A 22,589-nucleotide genomic window follows, 5' to 3' on the forward strand; every position below is an offset into this window, starting at 1 on the left:
TCAAAAACAGAATGCTGCACAAATGCAAATCTCTGTAACTCCTAATCCAAGGCTATGTCAGAATTAAATGGTGATCACTCTGGCCAACACCTACATACAAATGATAAGGAGACCAGCTGACAAGTCTGAACCTCATTCAGCAACCAAATTACTTCACAAGCTCACCACGAGCGTAGCTGCCCTGCAAACTGAGAGACAAGTCATACTGTCACACTACTCATCAAACCTTTGATCCTTGTGATACATTCCAACACTCCATTGATGAATCATATCACTACACTTTAAGTAATTCAATCCTGAAAGTGCAACAGCAACACTTGTTATTGCTGGACAAACCCAAAGTTGGAGGTCATCAACCCACTACTACCTTGAGTGCAGAGGAAACTTTTAAAAAGCCACAATTTCCTATGGTTATCAATACACCTGCAATCCAACAAAACTACGGAGGCAGGAGACTGGCCATTAGGAGTAGAATGAAGCGTAAAGAACATTTACTAGGACCCACGATCTTGAAGATTTCACAACTCAGTCATTCCCTAAATTATTTGAAGATCATCCTCAGATTGAGGCATACTGCAATTCTCCAGAGTAATTTAAGAGAAATTCAAAATATAGACATACACATCCCCTCAAGTATCACAATGTTTATTGATAGATACAAGTATATAAAATCAGGGCATGAACATGACTTGATAAATTAAGTAGACTTAATTTCAATACTATAATAAGAGGGACCAATTCAAATTCTCACCATTTTTGTTTCACACCCACAAAAACCACTTCTCTTCAAGGGCATTAACGATCTCTCAAAACTGATCAGTTTTGTGCAAGTAAACCATGTTTCTTTTAAAAAGACTTATGCACTTGCCCAGGCTCAAGGATATTAAAATCTAGTACATAAAGCCCATTACTAGAGGTAGAAATACAGGCAATATACTATTACGGCAACAACCATCGATTACAGTTAAGAATCCTCTGTAACAACCAAATGGATAATCAAATATTGCAACGACTCAAGTATTACACTGAGCAAAGTGCATCTCTACAGTATTCAGTGTTGCTATTCAGTTTTCTAACTTAAAACAGACTATGATAACTGGCAGCCAAGAAGGTCCTTGCAACAGACTGCCTCTGCTTGAGAACTCAGGATGTAATTATTGCATGCTGCTAATACACTATCTAAACATTAAGGATACTCTAAGATATTTGATGGTAGACTATGATTAAGACGTTACACTACAAAAAACCTTAGGCAGAAGAACATCCTATTGACATGCTTCTGCTTTAGATATTGTGAAAACATGACAGCGGAATGAATTTTCGCAGTGGTTAGGTCAAACGCAGTTACATCCTAGCAACAGTATGTTTGCACAATTTTAAGGCTTTGGCTGGTCTTTAATCAGCTTCTTCCTCTGATTCTTCTTCTTCAGCAGTTTCCAGCCAGGTGAGCCATTGGTTGACCTGTAAATTAGATGAACAGCTTTTTAACATTCTGTACCAAACAATCTTGCCTTTCAGGAATAGATCTCTATCACTACAAAATTCTGCTTCACTTCTGTTTGAGTGGGGTGAACTTTATTTTCCCAGAGCCACGTCCAGAAGGAACCTTGGGTGACTATGCCAGAGTGCCACAACTAGGGCCAGATGGAATGGTTACCTTAGGCAAGAACACCTGGGATAAGTTACCCCAAATGTAAACATATTCAAGAGACCTGTTGCTCAGCAGGTAAGAAGTTACCGTATGCTCTAATCAGTCTAAGATAAAGACATTTTCTTTGGACCTGCTCACGACTATATTAAACTCCAAGGTAGTATCTGTGGAGTACGTGAAAGAACGTTAAGCCAGCCCAGGCCTTTTCAAAAACAGGTTGAATCCCTAAACTGTAATTTACCCTGGGCCTTTAGACAATTCACTTACATTTCAGCTTCAATTCCTTCATTTATATGTGAAAGAGTATTAAGGGGCCAGTTTTAGTTCCCAAAGCCTAATGATTCTGTTTCCTATTACGTCACTTGCTAGTAAATCAATGAACAAGCACAAAGTGTTAGAACATAAATTTAGCATCTAGGGAAAATTTCTATACCTGTCCCAACCTATAGGTGGCTTTACCTGAAAGCTTATTTCTAATGCAAATTAGTGGTAGTGAGGTGGACAAATCTGCCAAATAATTCTTTCCATACTGTGGTTGGCAAATTTCCAAATCCCTTTCTTTTCTGTAAGCCACTTTTTATTTTAAAGAACTGTGCCAAAATCTTATTCTTAATGAGTTTACTTTTGTTGTATTATGCCTAACCCCTAATTATCTTAAAAGACATTGATGAATCTAGCACCAGTGATGTTCAACAGTTGTAGATAACTAGTCTGACGTAGAAGAACCATTTAATACACTACTTAGTCTTTAAAAGCTTGTGTTTAAACTTAGGCCAGACAACATTATCAGTTTAACTGAAAATTTACCTGGAATAAAGCCTTGCCCTTCCCTGGAAACTCTTGGGTTATATCCTCTTTCCATGCCAGGAAAGCTTCCTCTTCAATTATTTCCATATCATAGAAATGAACAAAGAAGCGCAGTAACATGCCTACAGGGAAAATGAAAACCGCATTAAGTACGGTGCAAGAAGTAAGCGACCAATACTGAAATAAACCCCTAAACTTCTCAAAAGCTAAAGGCTCACACGGGCCTCTGTTAAGTGAATACTGACTTACCTTTGGGGAAGTTGTTATTGTAGCAGTGCACCTGAAGAGCGTACAGGGCACTAACTTGTAGGTCAACGTGATCATGAAGGAACTTCTGCATTACTGGCTTGAAAGAGAGAAGCAGTTGTTTTTCCTGCTCCAACTGCTCTTTAGAAGGAGCAGAGGAAGAATCTGTTTCCTCATTGGGTGGGCTTACTTCACTAGAGATATACTGCAAGAAGCTGGACAAAAGAGAACAAGACAAGTCAGACTCGAAAGCTACTGGTTTTTAGCAAACCTTTAAAAGATTAGAAGCATTTCTACGATCAAACGTCTTCAGTTTTCTCAGCTTAAATTTAAAGACTACAATTTAGAACATCTTACCTAGTCATTAAAATGTTCACAAATCCCTTGTCTACATGAAGTTTGGGAGAAATGTTGTCTTTAATCCATTTATATATGGTTTGAGGGGATGGATCCAACTTTATTTGCTTCAACAGTTCCTTCTCTAATTTGAGAAGTGGGAACAAGAAACTAAGTCCTTTTCCCTCCAAAATCTCCAACATTCGATCCTTATTCTGATCGATTTCTGCAAGTAAAGAAAGGTCAAGTCCTAAGTTAACTCATTTTGAAAATCAAGTAAGATTAAACTAAAGGAACACAAACATTGTACCCTACAGCAGTGACTTCACAGCAAATATATTAAACATTTAATTCTTGATATTTTTGTTAACTTCAATTTACCTATTAAAAAGGTAAATGACTGACAACATACTTGGACCACCCTTTATTTACAAAAAATTACTCATAAAGAGCTTGCTATTAGTTGGATTGGAAGTTTGAATATTTATGTGATTCCCTTTGTCTATTACAGGGCTGCCCAACCTTAGGTTTTTATTGAAACAATAGACAATATATTTTGAATCACCATTTTAGGGAGAGCTCTGTGGTAGCTTGGCTTCCTTTACTAAAGCATTTCTGTTAATTTCTATGCTTCACTGCAGTCTGCATTTTGGACAGCCCTAGCCTAGAGCATTAAGAGGCTAAGTGACTGCTCAACAGGCAGGTGACAAAGGCAGAACCTGAACGCAGGTCTCCTTTCCCAGCTTGAGGCCAGCTCTCTACCTACTGTGCCACAACTGTCTCTTGGTGAGCTGAAGATAAAATAGAACTGCCTTCCAAGTAAGTGTCCTCATATAAAGAATCTGCTGTTAATACAAACACAAAACAAACACCCTCTTACCTGGAAGCATTTTCTGCATATTGACTTTGCTTTGTTGGAAAAGTTCTGTTAACCATTCACGATCTTGGAGCTTAGCTAATTGTTGAAGGCAAAGTAAGAAGAGAGGGAAGTGGGTGCCGCTTTCCAGTGGTTGAGCTAGCTCTGAAATGCTCACCAACTCTGAAATGATGGCCCGGGCTGCAAATTGTGCTAAATAGGATTTCACCAAAGGGATGTCTACCTCAAGTTTTGGGCACTGATCCAATACATTCTGGAAAGCCTGGGGGAAAAAAAACCCAAAGACTCCCATGAACTTCAGTTCAACAGTTTTCAAGACCTGTCGGGCAGTTAGGTTATTTCAATAGAACAATGCTTCCATACCTGCATAAAGTTGTCACTAGTGGCTATTCCTTCCTGTTTGAGTAAACTGATCAAAGCACTCGCTTTTTCTTTGTCTTCATCAGTCCTGTCTAGTGATTGGATGATTACTTTGCTTAACATCTCTGGGAGAAAGTGTTTAGGGGCCCTCATTTCCCGTACACCATTGACAGCATCATTTGCATTCCCACTATTCAGATACTCTGTCACCACAGCTTCCTGTAAGGGAGAAACAGCCGATACTTGAGTACCTTTCCTAGATGTGTGCCATAAGGAAGATTTCCAGGACTATTTTAAGGATAACTTACAGTTAGTTTGAGTAGTTCTTCTTTTGATGGTGGAGGCTTTTTACTGATCTTGGCAGGCTTTTCTTGAATAAGTGGTGGATTAGTTTTGAGGCCAAGCTGAGGAGTCTAAAAATGGCAATGAAACAAGTTTAAAAAACAATCATGTTGTATGCAGTAATCTTTTGTTTAGTCCTATGTTCTTGATGAGAACTCAGTCCTCCTGACTTTAATCACTAAAAAGAATGGCATTTGCTCTCTACAGAAATAATATACTAGGGAAGCATGGAAGAAGAGGAGCAGAGAGAGGAGGTCCTAATCTCATCACAGACAAGAACTCTTAAGATGTTCCTTACCTGTCCCAGAGGTGGTGTTTGAGTGCGTGGTGGTTGCGCACTGGGAGGAATCATAGTTATCTGGGGCTGAAGCTTTGGCACTTGATTTTTATTCATTAGGAAAGATTGAGCAGGCCTCAGACTAATCTGTAATGAAATACAAATTATTCTTACAACATCATTAGATTTTAAGAATCACCTAGAAATCTTTTAAGTTTCTCCCATTCCTCCACATCGGGCATAGCAGAATCAAGGTCAAGGCCTTTTACTTAAGTGTTTAAGATTGACATTTATAATAAACCTTTTATGTATTCTTTTCTTAGGGTCACAACTATAATGTTATCCCATCAGTTCAACTAGGCCTAAGTTAAAAGAAAAGACAGCTTACTTACAAGGAAACAATATACACCATGACTAATATTTTCCTTCCACTAGTATTTAAGGAATTAAAAAAAAAAAAGGTAGTGTTGCCCTCATATCTCATAATCTTGTTCACAGGATGCTGGACATCCAAAGAAAGAAGAGGAGAAAAGAAAAAGTATAGGAAAAAAAAGATAAAAGAATTCCAGCATTAAGTCCTCATAATAACGCGTCTTGCTATAATCATTGGGCAATATATTTTTGAATCCACAAACTATGGTTATGAGTAACATAGGTAAAGTACCTCATCTGCATTAAGCTGTCCTTTCTTAGAAAACCGAGGTGGCATATCCTTCGACTGTCCTTGCAGCTGGGATAAGAGTCCCTGACTCTGGTTATGGTAGAGCTGGCTTAGCCCCTATTTCAGAAGGAAAGAAATAAAGTCTAGATAAAGGAGTCCACAAATTATGGTAATAAGGAATCAGAGAACAGTCAAGTCATGAAGAAAGCCTAGCTGGATATGCCCAAAGAAAGTGAATAATGAGGGATGAGAATAAAAAAATGTACCATCTAGCCTAACTGGTACTTAAGAATGAAACCAGATGTTTCCAGGTTCACTAACTGGCACAATCTAAGCGAAAAGAAGATTATGATTTTACTAGTTTTAAAGATTTGGGCATTTTCCCAATTTTTATTAGAAATTAAGTTTGTTATTTTTTATAGAGTAGATGCAATAAAGTTTTAAAGGAAATCTGTATTCTATCTTTCACACAAAACACCTTAAAATGCTTTCTTACCTGGCTTTTCATAAACTTGCCTCCCATCTCTCCAAACTGGGATTGTGTAGGAGGCATGATATGACCCCCATGGCCATTGAAGAGTTGATTTGATCGATGACGTCCCATGGTGGGTGAAAATCTATCCTGGATAACTCCTGGACCAGTACCAATTCCGCTACCTGAAAAATGTTAACAATAAGCATTATACAACACTAAAAACTTTCCTACTGTTAAATTAACTTATCATTTATTTTAGTTACCTGGCATTTGTCCAAACATATCAGCAAGTCCTCCAAGTGGGTCCCTGTCGAGTTTCATCCTGGGTGGCATGAACGGTCCCTCCAGGAAAAAGTCACTTCTCATCCCTTGAGCCATAGGAGCAGGAATAAAAACTCCTAGATCCTTCAAAACAGCAAAAAAGGGTTTGATCTGATTACGATGATCATACAATTACATAGAAGGCAAAAACACAGAAGCCAGTATGATCATGAATTTCTTTAAGTCAGAGTTACCCTTGGTATTATTCTCTGATCTATTCATCCTTAATATAAGAAATGAAAAAATGCAGAATGAGGTTCAATGCATTAAACTCACTGTCAAACAAACAACATTTAAGTCATGAAATGCCATATATTTACGGAGAGGTTAAGAATTAGCAAAGTCCCCACTATGTCTCAAACATTAAAAAAAAAAATCCCTTACTTTTACTGCATCTTGACGGATTTGATTGATCGTCTTTGGTCCATTGTCAAGAAAAGCTTTGCGAGGAACCCAATTGTGTTCTCGCAACTCCACAGTATCCTTTAATTTAAAAGAAAAGTTGCTTTACATTTTATTTGGCAAGAATTAAAATCATAGCAATGGAATTATTTATGGACACAGTCTTACCTGCAGCAGGAAACGAATCCTTGCTGGCAATTCCTTACTTAGCATTAAGGAACACATTCGGGCAAAATACTGATCCATTAAGGACTGAACCAAAGAAACAAAAATATAGTTAACTGGGATACAATTTAAGACAAAACAACACGTGATAATAGACATTCACTAATTCATACTAAAAATTATAACCGAAGTCATTGTTTAAATATACTAGAGTGGCCTATATCAGGCCCACCTACAAGCACAGAAATTTACATAAATGCTTTAGTAAATGAAGCTGAGCTACCACAGAGCTCTCACTAAAATGGCAAATCAAAATATATTGTCTATTGTTTCAATAAAAACCTAAGGTTGGATATTCCTGGCCTATATTATCATAACCATTAACATAAAAGACAATCTTTTTTTATATGGTAATATAAAAAAAAAGAAGAATGCTATACAGACTGAATGACAATACCTTGGCTCTTTCATGGTCTAACCTAGGTCCCACTGTCCTCATTATCTGACAGAGGCACTCCAAATCCTCTCCCATATCTTTGAGTTGTACTCTCTTCTTCTTTTCCAAAAGCTGTAATGTACCAAAAACAACAGAATGGATTAAATTCTTTTTAGCCACCATTAACATAATACCGTGAAAAGTATCAGCTAAGGCATTTCCAGCTTCCAAAAACAGTTACATTGGGCAGATGGCTTTGTGCTAACATTGAAAGCATACTGGTTAGCTAGAAATGTTTTACTACCTTACCTAACACCAAGTGGTACAAGGTACTAAAATGTAAAACGGTACTCCTCTAAGGCTACATCATTAATTTAAGCTTTCAAAGGAAATAAAAACCACACTGAATACTTACTGTTTTGATGCACTTATGAAGGATAGATTCATGAATAAGATCAAGCTTGCCAAGTTCTCCAATGAATTTGATGTTCCCCAACATCTTGATCTTAGCAATGGCTCTCTGTTCCTCCTCCTCAGGAAGGAGGGGGTTGTCACGTTTGTCATAGACTAGAAAGTACCAAAACCAAGTTTCAGTGCTCAAGTTTATTAACAAAAACTACTAGGGAATGTAAAAGCATAAAGGTAAGGGAAGAGAAAAATGGTAAATCTTACTATCAACATTTCTGGTTCGGTTTTCAAATTCATCTTGTAGTTTGGAAATTAGGAGGCGTCTGAATGTCTATTGAAAAGAGATACCAATGAAATATTCTAAAAGCAAAGGAGTAGCAAATATAAATATGCAAACTATTTGGCAAGCAGAAAAGAAAGAAAAATGAACAAACCCTTACTGTGCTTTGCTTCTGTCCTGGTTGACCCTCAGCTGCTGGGCCATCAAAGTTTGGTGCATCTTCTGCCAGTCGCAGACATAGTTGAGCATACAGTGAGCTATACTTTGGCTCTTCAAGGGCTTTGTCCACAATCTACAATTAAGTTTACTCCTTTAATAAAGGTTATTTGTTTGATATTGGACTTTATCTGTAATATGGCTCAACAAGAAAATGAAGGTTAGAAGAAAAAACCACCCTCAAGAATTTTCTAATCACTGTAGATTGTGTCTTCCATTTGTATTACTACACCAAGTGTTTTTGAAAGAAATACTTTCTATTTGACTGGAAAAAGAAATCAGCTGCCTTGGCTGCTATAGATGCCTGCCTCTTCACACACAACTGGGGGGGCTAGGGAATGATGTTGATAGTTCTAATTATGTACAGTATTTTTTAGAACTTTAGGGACCCAAAGCAAACTGTTCCTAGCTCAGTTGTCACTTCCTCCATGAAATCTGCCTGCATTCCTATAATACTGTTTTCTCCCTCTTCCAATATTTCAGAATTTTGCTCCACCTTTACCCTCTGTGCCCTATATTCATTATTCATATAAATTTCTCATTCCCACCCTTGCCTCCTTCTCCAAGAATTTAAAAGTTACTTGAGGGTTTGGAGCATTTTGCAAGTCACACAATTTTAAAGAGCATTTAATATAATTATCCTTCCACAATAGCTCTGTGTCTTTTAAGAATAAAATTAAAAATTAATTAAATTTAAGCTGTTAGATAATTAAAGGGGAAGGGGAAGAAAAGTTTTTACATTCAAAGTTTAACTTACCAGCAGTATGACCCCTTTTAAGATGAGTTTAGACTCTACACCCACATTGAGGAGCTCAAGGCATAGCTTGTCAAACTTTTCAGGAGTAAGCTTATTTAGTATGCTGGGGATAAACAAAACATTAAATGTTTCTTCTTGGCACTAGTCCAAATATCAGAATATTTTCTGTACATTTTCCTTAGTTTATGCTATGAGCCTCTAATAAGTAGCTGTATTCTTATCTAACAAATAATTTTCATGCACAACTCAAACTACCAAGATTGTTGGGTCTTAAGTTTTAGCTCAATGTTTTATAATTAAGCTTTATTTGTATATGTACAGAATCCTTACTGCCTGAAAAGTCCTAGAGGTGGGGGTGGGTAGGCTTATGAATAAAAGGCAAACCCAGTGCGGAATTCAGGAAAAAGTCAAAGAGGATGTATTTCTAAATCTAGGTGATCTAATCTACCATTCAGGGAGTATTCACCACATCCCATGTTATCAGGTATTTATATACTGGCTCATAAGCATCAATGGACTCGGCATTTTAAAAGCTAATGTGTCCACTATTACTCTTCAACTCCCTTTGCTGCACATTCCTAGTTGTTGCTCCAGCAACACAATATATATGGTCTGCAAGCCATTTTTGTTGACAGATAGCAGTCCTTTCCTTACCCTCTTACTTTCCTGAAGATTGCGTCATGTCGTTCTTTTTCGTTTGCGGAGTTGTTTGCTGCGGAGTTGTCATCTCGTCTAGTGCTTCGTGCAGGGATCCATTTCTGAGCGTTTTGCCCTGGGGTTTTCCCCAGGAACTCGCTGATTAAGAGTGGAATGAAGAAAAGCAAAAGCCAGGATTATGAACAGCTTCTACAAAGAGGATGTCTAAACATACTAAATTCAGTAGCAAAATCCCTGGTGGGGAAGAAGAGTTCAGTTCAGTCCCCCCCCCATACACATGGGTGCTCCTGAGCGCATGCGCTTGCACACACATGGATGAACGTACATAAATAAATTAGTTTATAAACACCACTCTAGGACAGCTCCTAAGTGGCTTCTTGGAACTGTAAATCTCTCTGGGTCTCTGTCTCTTCTTTTCACATCTGAGGGCATCAGACCAAAAGATCACCACTCTTTCTTAGGTCTAAGACTTTATGATTTTAAGAAAGAGCGTGAAACGAATTGTAAAAAAATAGCAAATACCATAGGAATTTTGAGGACTAATCCTCTCCCAGGAAGTACAAAAGACAGGAAAAGAGACAAGGAGCCAATGTAATACACACTAATAAGTGAAGGACTTATGGCATTTCAGCAAATTTTGTCCTATAAACATTGGTATAGCATCTTTTGTTTCGGATTTTCCTAATAACGAAGACTAGGTCATCAATTACAACAATTGTGAGGAAGGATAGGAAAAATGTATATACTGCTAGAAAACATGAAGATGGAATGTTAACATTTCACCGCTTCAGAGACACGTAAATCAAGATTACCTGTTGCCGGCAGTCTTGGGATAGTGCTGAGGTGCACCCCTACTTCCTCCTCCGCCCGAAGAAGCACTATTTTCAAGAAGACAAAACTTTTTAGCCAAAATAACTTCTTACATGATAGGACCCCTCAAACTTTTATATATGAATGTGCTATCTTTGGGAAAGGACTTTAAGGGCCAGTGATGCTATATCATTCTAGAAAATCCTATTTAGACAAATCCCACCCAAATTCGTTCCTTCCTTTGCATCCCTATTTAGCCAGCTTAAAGTAAAAGACTGAAGGCTGCCTGCTTTTGAAGCTGGTTCAGCAGTAGTTTCTCCATCTCATACAGCAACTAGTTAACTGCAGAGCAAGGTGAAGAAAAGATGTGAGCTATGCTGTACTAGTGTATTTAAAGAAGGCCCAGTAAGTAGAATTCTGGCATTAACTTGTTGGGTCCACCCCAGTTTTACTGTGTCAGTTAAAACTATTTACACATCACTTACCTGAAACGAGAAGCACCCCCTTCTGCAATCGCACTCTCCACTTTGGCGGCTTGACAACGAAGAGTCTTCAAAAGAATAATATTAATGGATGGGGGTGGGGAGGGGTGGGGGGAGGGGGGGAGAAGTGAAAACCTAAGAAAAGATTTAAAGGGAGAGAAAATAAATCGGGATCAGAGACACTAGTTAGTAACATACAGAATCCTCCCCCCCATCTCAAAAACGGTTATCAAGCCAACTAAGATTCTTCCCGATGCCAGGGCGGCGGTTCATAGGTCTCTACTGCAATGCAGATCTCCTCGGACTTAAAACAAAAGTGTATCCAAACCACTGGGGGGGGTGACGGGACGCAGAGTGTCCAAGTTGTTTTTAAACCCCCACCCCACCCCGTCCCGTCCCATCTTGGAGCTAGCCAGCACAGCCGTAGAGATACCTGGGTTTCTCAAAGAGGCTGGAGCTTGACCAGCTGACCAGTGTCCTTAAACCAGGGTTAAAAACACCCCACCCCCAACGGGAATTGTGCTCGCCCCGCTCCGGGAGTGAGCCCCGCTTGGGCTGGAGCCCTCAGGTGGCCTCTCCACAAGCTGGACCGACCAGGACCAATCGACTGGCCCCCCTCCCCCCGCTCGTCTAATTAATCACGGGAGGGGGGGAGGGGGTGGTGACCGAGCGGCCACAGGCCCGGCCCCTCCAAACAAAAGACGAGGGGGTCCCAAGGGCTCGGCTTTTGTTTCCCTCCCTCGCTCCGGCCCAGGCCCCGGGCAGCGCCCACAGCCCAGCCGCTCTTTGTTCTCCGGACAGGAAGGTCTCGGCCCCGGCCCCTCCCTGCCCCCTCCCCAATTCCGCCGGCGGCGGGCTCGGGGCGCTCCGGGAGCCCGCACCTCCTCCCCGCCGGGGCCGGCACCAAAGACTCCTGTGCAGCTCGGCGGCCTCGAGCTCGACCTCTCCCCGCCCGCCCGCGCGCACGCGCCTTTCGAACGGCCGAGCCGGTAACCGGCCCCCGGTTCGACCCCGGAGCCAGGCTCGGCCGCCGAGCCGGCGCCGCTCACCCGCCTTCCCGGCAGGCCGGCCCCGCCCCGGGCCGCAGCCGCCGCCGCAATGCGAAACGGCGACGCGAAGCCTCCGCCACCGCTCCCGTCGCCGCGGCCTGGCCTCGGGCCGCTCCCGGCGCTGGCCTTCCTGAACTCTTCCTCCCCGCTCTGGGCCGGCGTCTCGGGCTAGAGACCGCTCGGCAGCCCGGCACAGGCCCGCCGGGCCCGGCCTCTTCCCCCGGGGCCTTCCCGAGGGCGCTCGGCGGCGCAGGGGCCCCCGCGGCGGGAGGCCAGCCCCGGCCCGGCCGCCGCCATGGCCGCCTCCGCCTGCCGCCGCCATTTTGTGCCGCTCGAGAAGGAGCCAGAGGACGGCGGCCATCTTAGAGCGCGCCGCTCCACGGCGGCCGCCGCGGCCCCGCTCATCTCCTCACCTTCACCGAGGCCTCAGCAGCCGCCGCCGCAGCTGCCTCCTCAGGATCCGGTCGTCGGGGACGGGGGGAAGGGGGAGGGGAACGGAAAACAAAAAAGGGGGAGGGAAGGGGGAAGGAGCCGGGGACTAGGTGAAGGTCTCAGCTCAGGGGAGTCGCTGCTGCAGCCACCACCCGGTACCCGCCGCCACCTCCATAGAGCTCCAACTCGCTGCTGGCGCGGCGGCTAGTCTGCAGCCGAACTTATCACTCCGGGGCAGCCGAACCCACCGGAGCCGCCCCGAACGGCCCGCCCGCCGCCCAATCAGCGCCCGATCTGCTCCGCACCGCCAATCGGCGGCGGGCCCCGGGGCGGGGCCAAGGCACCAAGCTGGGTTGAGGCGCAGCACAGCCGCAGTGCGCCAAGCCTTATTCACTAAGCCTTTTAGGCCAAGTAAGTGGCGTAAGGGAGCTGGCGAGCTGGGTCCGGGCGGAGGCGGCGGGGAGTGGGGGGCAGGGAGGTTTGCGTAAATCGGGAGAAGCCGATGGAGGCGGCCTTCCCCTTCTCCTCCAGCGCCTCATTGTTCCTGTGGCCCACCCGGATTACACAACCGCTCGCTTTTCCGTGGGGCGGGAGCGGGGACGACGGCGACGGCGACGGCGAAGGCTCCTTCCCCCGCCTGCCTCCCCCCAACATTCCTCGGCGGGCCCCGAGGAAGGGTCGCCCCTTCCGCCTTGCTCCTGGTCGCGGGTCTGGAGGCGCAGCCGATCTCCAAGGGTCCCCAGGGTCCCCGGAGCGCCGACCGCGGCTGGGCTTCTGCAGTCTGGGGATGGGAGGGGGGCCGGTGCGGCCCGGTCGCGTGGTCGGGAACCCCGGGAGGGAGCGGGGAGAGGGAGCCTATTGTCCGTGGGTCTCGGGCGCGCGGGGGACCCCCGAGGCGGGGATGCTGCCCTACCCCCACCTCTGCAGAGGCCCGGGCTGGTCCGGCAGCTCCGGCCACCCCACTGCCAGCGATGGAGGATACGAGGCCTCACAGCATCCCCTTCCCCATCCTTCTCAAAAGATCGTGCTCTTGGGCCGATGTGGCCAGAAGCTGGACCCGCCCCCCTCCAAAAAAAGAAGAAAGGATCCCACTTCCCACCCCAGCCCATCCCACCCCGCGTCCTGGGTGACCTCTCCAGAAATGGAAGGCATGAAAGGCCCGGGCATGTCAAAACAGCTCCAGGGTGTTGAGAGCAGCCCAGCCCAGCCCGGCCTCAGAAGGCTGCCTCGGTGGAGGTTTTCCTAGGACGTTGGAAGCCGATAATAGAAAACGAAACCCGGGGGAGTGGTCCCACCGTGAGAGGCTTTAAGTCCAGTTGGAGCATCCTTAGATCTTTTGTCTAGACCGTGGGGTAGAGAGGGGAGCGCTCGCTCTGGTCCACCCTCAAGCCCATTCCCGTGGAATTGATCTCATTGGAACCATAACCGTAACCACCGAAACCAAAGCAGTTCCCGGACTTGTGTTGCCTAGTGGGGAAAACCCCGCTTGTTTTCAGGAAAGGGGGAAAATGTTGATAAAAGGCAAAGCGTTTCTCTTGTAGAGTGTTTTCCCACTTTGAGTTTACAGATACAATTCTAAACCTTGAATTGGGAAAATCTAGTTCCATGATCCAAATGAATCGGTTTCAGATGCATGTAGTTAAGGTGTCAGCTCTAGATTACAATCCTTGACCAAGGCACATTGGCTTAGCCTAGGTCCAAAAACCGGGAATGCCAGTTAAGAAAATTAAAGGACTCAAAAAAAAAACTCAGGCATTATCGTCAAACATGGCTTCCAAAATTATTCTGTCAATTTCCAAATCCTTTGTGTGCTAAAAATTGCAGAATATGTTCATCGATTCACTCAACAAACATTTTCTCAAGTACCTGGGCTTGTTGGAGGTACCCATTTGGATAACAGAACAACAAAAAAAAAGACTTGCTGGTCTCTAGAAGTTGACGTTCTGCCGGGAGAACATAACATTTAAATAGATAAAATTAATGAGGAAGGAGAGAACACTACCATCTGGGGGATCTAGAAAGACTTCCTTAGGAGTTGGGTTGACTTGGGTCAACCAAAAAGTATTTATCATATTTATCAACAAAGTATTTATCATATGTCTGAAACTGTGCTGGGAGCTGAGGATACAATAGAGGGAAGAAACCTTTGCTCAAGGAGTTTATATTCTAACAAGAAAGGAAGGAAATAAGTATTAAGGCCCTGTGAGGTAGGTACTGTCATTGTCTCTAGTAGAGGAAACTGAGGCAAACAGGTTAATTGACTTGCCCAGCTAGCTTCTGAGTGCATTTGAACTCAGGTCTTCCTCAATACCTCAGAGATGAGAGTATGCAGAATTAGTATGGGAATAAAGACAAAGCAGTTGAATACAAGGTAGTTTGGGAGGGAGGGCTTCTGCAGTTGGGAAGATCGGGAGAGTTTATGTAGAAGTAGTGCCTGAGTTGGGTATTGAAGGAAAAGCAGGAACTTAAAAAGTAGAGGGAATGAATTCCAGGCATGGGTGACTAAGGAAGCCTAAAGCTGGGAAAAGGAGACCGGAAATAGAGTACTAGGTTGGTACAAGGAAGGATCCAAAGGTCAGGTTGGCTGGGGAGAAAAGTGAGGGAGATAATAAAGGAAGCCACATGTTCTGAGAGGCAGATGTGAAGAGAGAGTGTCTTCCTTGGCATGGGGAACAGCTTGAGCAAAAGCACAGAGGAGAGACTTGGCGTGCTGAATTTCAGAACAGCAAGTAAAACGTCTTGGGAACTGTGTGTAGTTAGCTTTTACAGTCAAGTTCAGTTCACTGAAAATTGAATTTTAATTTTTACCCCAAACTTCAAAGTATTAATTCTATGTCACATCTCTTTAGGCCTGAAAAACACTTGGACAGCTGAACTTATTAAACTAATTTTGCTTAAACTTTGTTTTAGTTTCATCTATAAAAATGGAGATGGTGTATACCTCAATATTATTGCAATGATAAGTTCCACATAATATTGGAGGGCTTTTCTGAACGCTTAAAATAGTATCAACTGACTTATAGCCTGTGTTCCCATCCCTGACCTAACTGAAACCCAGTGTTTTTCTACTCGCACTCAATATGTACAACTTGTCTTCCCTCTAAAAGATAGCTCTTCTTCCCTTTGTTCTCCATTTATCTTAGTGGTACCTCCATTTTTCTAAGCTGCTAGACATAAAACCTTTCAGTATAGACCTCCTCTTAAACACCAGTTCACCTCTTCCTTTCCAATCTCAGCAGATGAATTGGCCACTCTCCCCCTTCCCCAACACTTTAAAGAGACCTTTACAGAGAAAATGGAGGTCATGTGGCATAAATTCTAATATATACTTCCATCTTTATCCCTAGAGCCGCCCTTTTGGCTTCCCTTTTTTCTCTTATTTTGTACCCTGTAAATTGTACCTTAATTTGTACCTCTAAATAGCATCCCTTTTTCACATCACCCAGACTTCACTCCTCTTCCTCTCATCTTCAGTGTCTCCTTCTATGGCTTATTTCTGTTTTGTCTCTAACATAGATCCTACCAATACAAGTTAAATACATTTAGCACTTTAAGGTTCGTAATGCAGATTACATATAGCTCATTTTTTCTTCACAACAACCCTGGGAGAAAGTGTTATGCCCTGCCCCCCCCTCCAGTTTCTCCAACTTGCCCCAGCTCACGCCATTGTTTTTACTCCCATCTCCTTGGACCCCACTGTTTGTGTTCCCTTCTCCACATAAATAATCCTGCCTCAGCTTGTCCCATTGTTTGTGTCCCCATCTCCATGAAAATCTAATTGTGTTCTTTCCCTTTAAATACTCTCTCTCTACCTTTACTCAGGGCTGTTCGATTTGAGTAATTACTCTGAACAGTCTTGCACTTCAATAAATCCACATCTAAATTTATATTCGGGTCTCGCTCGCTTTTGTTCGGCACAACATTTCTATCATTTGCATTTTACAAATGAAGAAACTGAGGCAGACAGCAGTTAAGTGATTGTCGCACAGCTCACACAGCTAGGAAATATCTGAAACTCCATCTTAAGGTCTTTCTGATCCCAAGTGACTCTACCCAGTAGGCCACCTAGGCCGCGCTTTCACATTAAAAGCAAATCCCCCAACAACCCTTGTGTTTTGTCTTTCTTTGTGTCCCTGGTGCCTAGCACAAGGCCCAGAACATAGCAGGTGCCTAATAAGTGTTAGCTGACTGACTTGACTCACCACCCCTCCTAGCTTCCCATCTCCTTCCTTTCCTTGTACATTTAGAGTAGTAATTGGAGGTGAATTTACTTAGCCCTTTGTGGCTTATGTAGCACTTTTTTTTTACAGTAGCTGGGTGAAGTTGGAAGTAGTAGTACACACATTCTCCACCTCTACTTCTTGGCCCTTTTTGGGGGCAGAGTGGTGGGGATCATGCCTGTGATTTCATAGGTGTTTCGCTGATACAGATTGGCAACCTCCCCTCCCCCAACTTAAGAGTTGCCTGGAACATTGAGAGGTTAAGTAACTTGCTCATAGTTGCATAGCTAGAAGGTATCAGAGGCAGCATTTGAACTTGGGTCTTCCTGATCCCAAGTCTAACAACCTCTCTATCCATATTTCCTTTCTGTCCCTTTTTAGACGCCTCATGTTGCCAGTACCCTTTTTTTTTATATCAAATCTAGTGTCTTTTCTCCCGTTTTCATCCCTGTTGACTTCTTATCTGATTGGCATTTTGGGCTGTTTCCTCCAACTTGTAATTCTTTTGTCTCTTGGCTTGTGACCCTGCATTTCCCTGGTTCTCTCTTGACTACTCCCCCTCCTTTCCTAGGTCTTCTGTGGATTTGCTCTTGGCTTTCTGCTGTTCTCTGCATTCACCCCATTGGTAAATACATCCACTTGTGGTTTCAACAGTTACTTCTGGGCTGATGTTCAGACTTTTATCTCTAGTCTATTTCTTCTATCTCTAGTCCTCTGAACCCATCATTCCAATTGCCTGCAGAACATCTACTGGATGTCCTTTCATGATTTCAGATGCAATATGTCCTGAACAACTCATTTTCCTCTCCCTTCCCCCAAACAAGACTCTTACTCTTAACAGTGGTCCTCCAATTCTCCTAGTTTGCTAGACTTAAAAGCTTGGGAGTCAAATGACTTTTTCCTCTTATACTATTGTGTCACCAAGTACTGATTTTTTTTTGTTTCTTCATAATACCCCTCATAGTTGGTCCTTTTCTATTCCAGTGTTTTTCCACTTGATGTCATGTTGCTATCAGGAACCTCTGACTACTTAAGATAGCTCATGGGTCTTGGAGCAGGGTGGGTTGACTTAAAGACAGGCCCCAGCTAGGAGAGCCTTCCATCATTCCATCCTGGTATTTCTCTGAATCTGAGACCGTCAGTTCTTCTATCTGGGGGCCCAGAAAGTTATGTTTCCATTGTCCCTTCCCTCTCCTTACCTTTTAGGTTTTATGGGTGTGGGCCACCTGAGGAACAAAGCTGCAGTCTCCAGGGAGGCAGAGATTTTCAACTTCTCTCCCTAGCCTCCCTTTGCATTTATGTTGAGCTGAAATTACCTCCTTGTAACTGTTTCTAGCACCAGGGTCCTGGATGAGAAAACCTTGTTTCCCAGTCCTACATGCCAATTATAATTCTACCCTCTGGAGCCAAACAAATACCCTATTCTCCATGATAGCTCCATGAAATATTGGAAGATATTTATACACCCTCCTCAAATTTTTTCTACTTCGGACTAAATATCCAGTTCCTTCCATTAATCCTTATGCTTCTGAATCTCCTCTCTGTCTTGATTACCTCTATCCACACCAGATATGGTCTGACCAGCAGAGACAACAGCAATACCGCCACCTTCCTTGTTCTGTACGTTATGTTTGTATTAATCCAACCCAAGCTCACATTAACTTTTATAGCTACTTCATTATATTCTTGGCTTCTCTTGAACTGATAGTCTCTTAAAATCACTAGATGACTCTGTAGCTGAGCTCTTGTTATTTTCACATGAGCTGCTGCTTAACCGTGTCTCCCTCCTCAACCCCCTTAGCCCACCCCCATTTTTGGGACTAAAGTGTGTAACATTACACGTGCTCCTGTTACATCTCTTCATGAACTGTATCTCGAGATCCTGAAGAAGTGGTAGATGGGATTGCTCAGCCATTGTCAACGGTCTCTGAATGAACAGAGAGGTATCACCAAATAGGAGAAGGAGAAATATTGTTGCTATTAAAAACAACACAAAACAGTAGAATGGAGTCTGCAAACTAGTGAGCTCAATGCAAGATAGTGAGCTTAATGCAGATTTTTTTTGGCAAAAATCTACAACTTATTATTAAAAGAATGGTTACTACACACTTAGGTGTGGTGCTACACACTGGGAGTCCCTGCTGCTGGGGCTGTAGATAGATTGAGTTCAGAAGTTCTGAAGTTCAGAGGAGCTCTGCCTACAGGGTATCCAAACAAAATCTAACCTCAATATAGTGAGCCCCTGAGAGTGTAGGGCCACCAAGCTGCCTAAGAAGGGGTGTGGGCCAGGTCAGAAAAATGCACATGGAAGCTTGAGTCAATCAGAACTGGGATCAGGCTAGACTTCTGCCTTGAGTGAGATAGGGATACTTGGTCTCGAAAACAAAGTGGTACCAAAAATCAATGAATAATGAGCCAGCATGACTTCATCAAAAAAAAAGGGCCATGCCAGACTAATGCCATTTTCATTTTTTAGTAGGCCAAGACACCGGTATCTCAAGGAGAATTCCATAGACTAGATTTTACAAAGGATTTGATAAAGTCTTTCATGCTGTCCTTGTGAGAAAGATGGCAGAAATGGGCTAGGCAACGGTATAGTTAGAGGCATTTGGGACTGTTTGAATCTCTAGTCTAAATGTGTAACTATGAATGGTTTGATGTCGTCTTGCAGGAGATCCCTGTAGTGTCTCAGGCATATATGCTTGACTTTGTGCCAAAACTCCTAGCAATTCCAACTGCCATAGGAGGGAATGGGTCTCACTTTCATTTGCAGTTTTTGTGCTAAATGACTGACTAGCTGGGTATGTTGTAAATGGAATTCTTTTTAAAGTATGTCTAGAACAATGGCTACCAAGGTCCCTTTAAGCTGTGTAATTCTGCAGTCTTGTTGGAGTCAGTCCATTGTTCCAGCCAGTCCATAACTTCTTGAATCCCCTGACTGTCATCTAACCTATTAGCTGTCCGCTGACTTGTTAGCTGTTACTCCCAGCTTCATATCATTCATGAATTTGTCACCTATGTCATCATCCCAGTCATTGATAAAAATATGAAATAATCCAGGGTGGGGGATAGAGTTGGTAGCAAATCATTGGTGATACTCCTCCAGATTGGCATCATTCTGTAAATCAATCTTTGAATCAGGTGTTTGCCAGGTGCCTGGTTGTGAATCTACCTAATTGTACTTGTCTTACATTTCCATTTTGTTCAGAAGGGTATCAGGAGAGACTTTTGTCAAATGCTTTGCTGAAATTCAAATATCCTAGGGTTTCCCTGTGCTACCTGGATAGCAACTCTGCCAAAGAACGAAATGGGATTAGCCTGGTATGACTTTAATCTTGTTAAAGCAAGTATTTCATCATATCTTTCAAGTGCCAAACCTACTGTGGTTCCCCATTTCTTGTATTTTCAAGAGAGGTGGTGTCTTGAAATGGGTTTGTAGTCAGAGGTACTGGATTCAATTTCTGGCTCTGCCACTTTATATATCACACGGGTAACCTTGGCAAGCCAATTAACCTCTTTGGGCCCCATTTCCCTTGTCTATAAAGCAAGTTTTCATGAGAAGAATTCTGCGGTCTCTTATAACTCCAAAACTATGATCCTGATTCCAAGTCCAGACCCTTTTGCTTAATCTTTAAGTCCCTACATAATCTGTCTACACATTAACTGTTTACTTCATAGTACTATTTTCTAGCATAAATTTCCTGCTCAAGGTAAGTCAGTGTCACCCCCTGTGACACTGTATGTTGCCAGTAACTAAATTCTACCTTTTCATTAAATCTCAGCTAAAACCCTTCTCTTTGAAGCATCTCAGTCAACAATTATTTCTTCTTTCTCTGCATTCCTGTAGCACCTAAAAATGTAAGGGTGGGATTAATTTTTAGTTATTTAGTTAATAAACATTCATTTAAGAGACTACTATGTGGTGGGCACTAGGGATAGAAAAGAAAGGCAGAAGATAGTCCCTGTCCTCAGGGAGCTCACAGGCCAATGTGGGAGACGATAAACAAAGGGCTACCTCCATCTAAGCTAAGTGATAGGAAAGGGTGGGTAGAAAAGGTTTAGAGCAGGGGTGGGGAACCTGCTGCCTCAAGGCCGCATGTGGTCCTCTAAGTCCTCAAGTATGGCTCTTTGACTGAATTCAAACCCCTTAATAAAAGGATTTGTTTGATAAAACTTGAACTCAGTCAAAAGGCCATACCCAAGGCCTTAGAAGGCCACACGTGTGGCCTCAAGGCTGCAGATTCCCCACCTCTGGTTTAGAGGCAATGAGCCTTGATGGAAACTAACAAACAGAAAGGCAGAGATGAGGAAGGAGTGCATTGTAGGTGTAGCATGTTCCTCCCCTCCCACTCCAAACCTATACCCAGACAAGCCCTTTAAGGCTGCACAGGTACTGGAGATAGTTTGCTCCAGTGCAGATGTGGAAGATGACAGGCTGAGTTCAGGAGATAAATTAGTAGCTCACTTTGGAATATAGTTTGGTGAAGATTAATGTGAAATAATGCTGGAAAGATAGGTTGGAGAGAAACTCTGCAGTGCCATAAATGCCAGGCTGGGGATTTTGTATATTATCCTAGATCAATCTATTAAAAATTATTGGTTATTATGAATTATTAAACATTTGTGAAGCATTTACAGTGTGCCAGGCACTAGGGATACAAAGACAAGAAAGAAAATAGCTCCTGCCCTCAAGGAGATTATTTGTCCAGGGAAACAACATGTCCACATATAAGCAGATATGCGATGCCTCCAAAATACAAGATCATTTCAGGGGTGGGGGAGGCACCACTGAGCTGGGAGTGGGGATCAAGCTATAGGTAGTCATTGGAAGTTTCCAAGCCAGGGAATGGCATGATCAGACCTATGCTTTAGGATCATTATTTTAGCAGCTATGCCGAGGGTTTAGTGAAGAAGGAAGCAGGGAGACCAATTAAGAGACCTGACAGTAGTCCAAGGGAATGGTGATTAGAGCGTGAAGCTAGGGTTGGAGCCTCTGGAGGGGACAGGGCAGACCAAAATTGTCGCAGAGGTAGGATCAAATGGAATCGGCAAATAATTTGAACTTGGAAGGGCAGAGATAGGGAAGAGTCCATTTGGCACGACTGAGGTAATGAGCCTGGGTGATGGGGAGGATGCAGTATTCTCAGAAGAAATGAAAAAAAAAGAGAGCAGAGAAAGTTTGATGGTGAAGACAATGAGTTCTGTTTTAGAAATGTTGATTTTGAGATGCTGTTGGAACATCTAAGTGGAGATGTTCAGCAGGCAAATTGGAGATGCAGGGGTGAAGTGAAGGAGAGAAATTGGCCCTGGATAGATAACAGTCCTCTGTGTAGAAATGATAATTGAGCCCTTGGGAGCAGATGAAATCACCAAAGAGAGGGTATAGAGAGAGAAGAGAAGAGGGCCAAGGACAAATCCTTGTGGGATACCCACAGTTAGGCACATGCTGTGAATTATGAACCAGCAAAAGAGACGAAGAAGGAGTGGTTAGATATTTAGGAGGAGAACCGGGAGCCAGGAGATTGTGTCTAGGGGGTGGGGCTGGTCATCTGTGTGAGAAGGTTCAGAGAAGTCAAGGAGGATGAGGCCTTCAGAAGAGAGCATGGGATTTAAGCATTTTCAGCTCATTGGTAACTTGGAGAGTGTAGTTCCAGTCCAATGGTGGGGTTGGACACTGTTGGTAAATGTTTAACAAAAAGCTCCTGATGAGTTTTAAGTTTAATTTTCATTATTAAGATTTTTTATTTTCAGTTTACAACACTCAGTTCTGCATGTTTTTGAGTTCCAGATTTTCTTCCCCTCCCTCCCTTCCCCCCTCCCTCTCAAGACGGCATGGAATCCAATATATCTTCTACATATACCTTCGCATTAAATTTATTTACACAATAGTCAAGTTGTAAAGAAGAGCTATGACCAATGGAA

The 22,589-nt window shown here is 43.1% G+C and overlaps 1 protein-coding gene and 1 non-coding gene across 5 annotated transcripts; both read right to left on the reverse strand.

The window, feature by feature from the left end:
• Nucleotides 1-625: 625 nt before the first annotated feature.
• EIF4G2 (eukaryotic translation initiation factor 4 gamma 2) lies at nt 626-12,766 on the reverse strand. 4 transcript variants are annotated; one of them, XM_036764850.1, is made up of 22 exons: nt 12,429-12,766; nt 10,970-11,101; nt 10,487-10,552; nt 9,672-9,812; nt 9,018-9,120; nt 8,199-8,336; nt 8,029-8,095; nt 7,772-7,923; nt 7,378-7,488; nt 6,924-7,007; nt 6,738-6,836; nt 6,296-6,437; nt 6,054-6,214; nt 5,561-5,674; nt 4,918-5,043; nt 4,586-4,690; nt 4,281-4,496; nt 3,921-4,179; nt 3,062-3,266; nt 2,708-2,919; nt 2,459-2,580; nt 626-1,461 (listed from the first exon to the last, which is right to left on the reverse strand). In XM_036764850.1, exons 8-22 carry the CDS (start codon nt 7,853-7,855, stop codon nt 1,396-1,398), a joined length of 2,106 nt encoding a protein of 701 aa, XP_036620745.1. In that variant the 5' UTR covers nt 7,856-7,923; nt 8,029-8,095; nt 8,199-8,336; nt 9,018-9,120; nt 9,672-9,812; nt 10,487-10,552; nt 10,970-11,101; nt 12,429-12,766; the 3' UTR covers nt 626-1,395. The 4 variants fall into 4 exon arrangements, with proteins under 4 accessions (XP_036620745.1, XP_036620747.1, XP_036620746.1 ...); XM_036764851.1 differs by having other exon boundaries at nt 630-1,461; nt 8,205-8,336; nt 12,429-12,693; XM_036764852.1 differs by lacking the exon at nt 5,561-5,674 and having other exon boundaries at nt 8,205-8,336; nt 12,429-12,644.
• LOC118855599 lies at nt 5,364-5,510 on the reverse strand. Its single transcript, XR_005010769.1, has one exon. It is a non-coding gene; the product is annotated as a small nucleolar RNA SNORD97 (small nucleolar RNA).
• Nucleotides 12,767-22,589: the final 9,823 nt, after the last annotated feature.

This window comes from Trichosurus vulpecula, chromosome 6, assembly GCF_011100635.1.
Source record: "Trichosurus vulpecula isolate mTriVul1 chromosome 6, mTriVul1.pri, whole genome shotgun sequence".
Classification (NCBI taxonomy): domain Eukaryota; kingdom Metazoa; phylum Chordata; class Mammalia; order Diprotodontia; family Phalangeridae; genus Trichosurus; species Trichosurus vulpecula.

Coding starts and splice junctions, on each gene's coding strand:
- EIF4G2 (XM_036764850.1), bottom strand. CDS start 7,855: ATGTTGGGGAACATCAAATTCATTGGAGAACTTGGCAAGCTTGATCTT. Junction 5,044..5,560: donor GACAGCTTAATGCAGATGAG/GTACTTTACCTA, acceptor ATTTCATTACAG/ATTAGTCTGAGGCCTGCTCA. Junction 1,462..2,458: donor AGGGCAAGGCTTTATTCCAG/GTAAATTTTCAG, acceptor TCTAATTTACAG/GTCAACCAATGGCTCACCTG.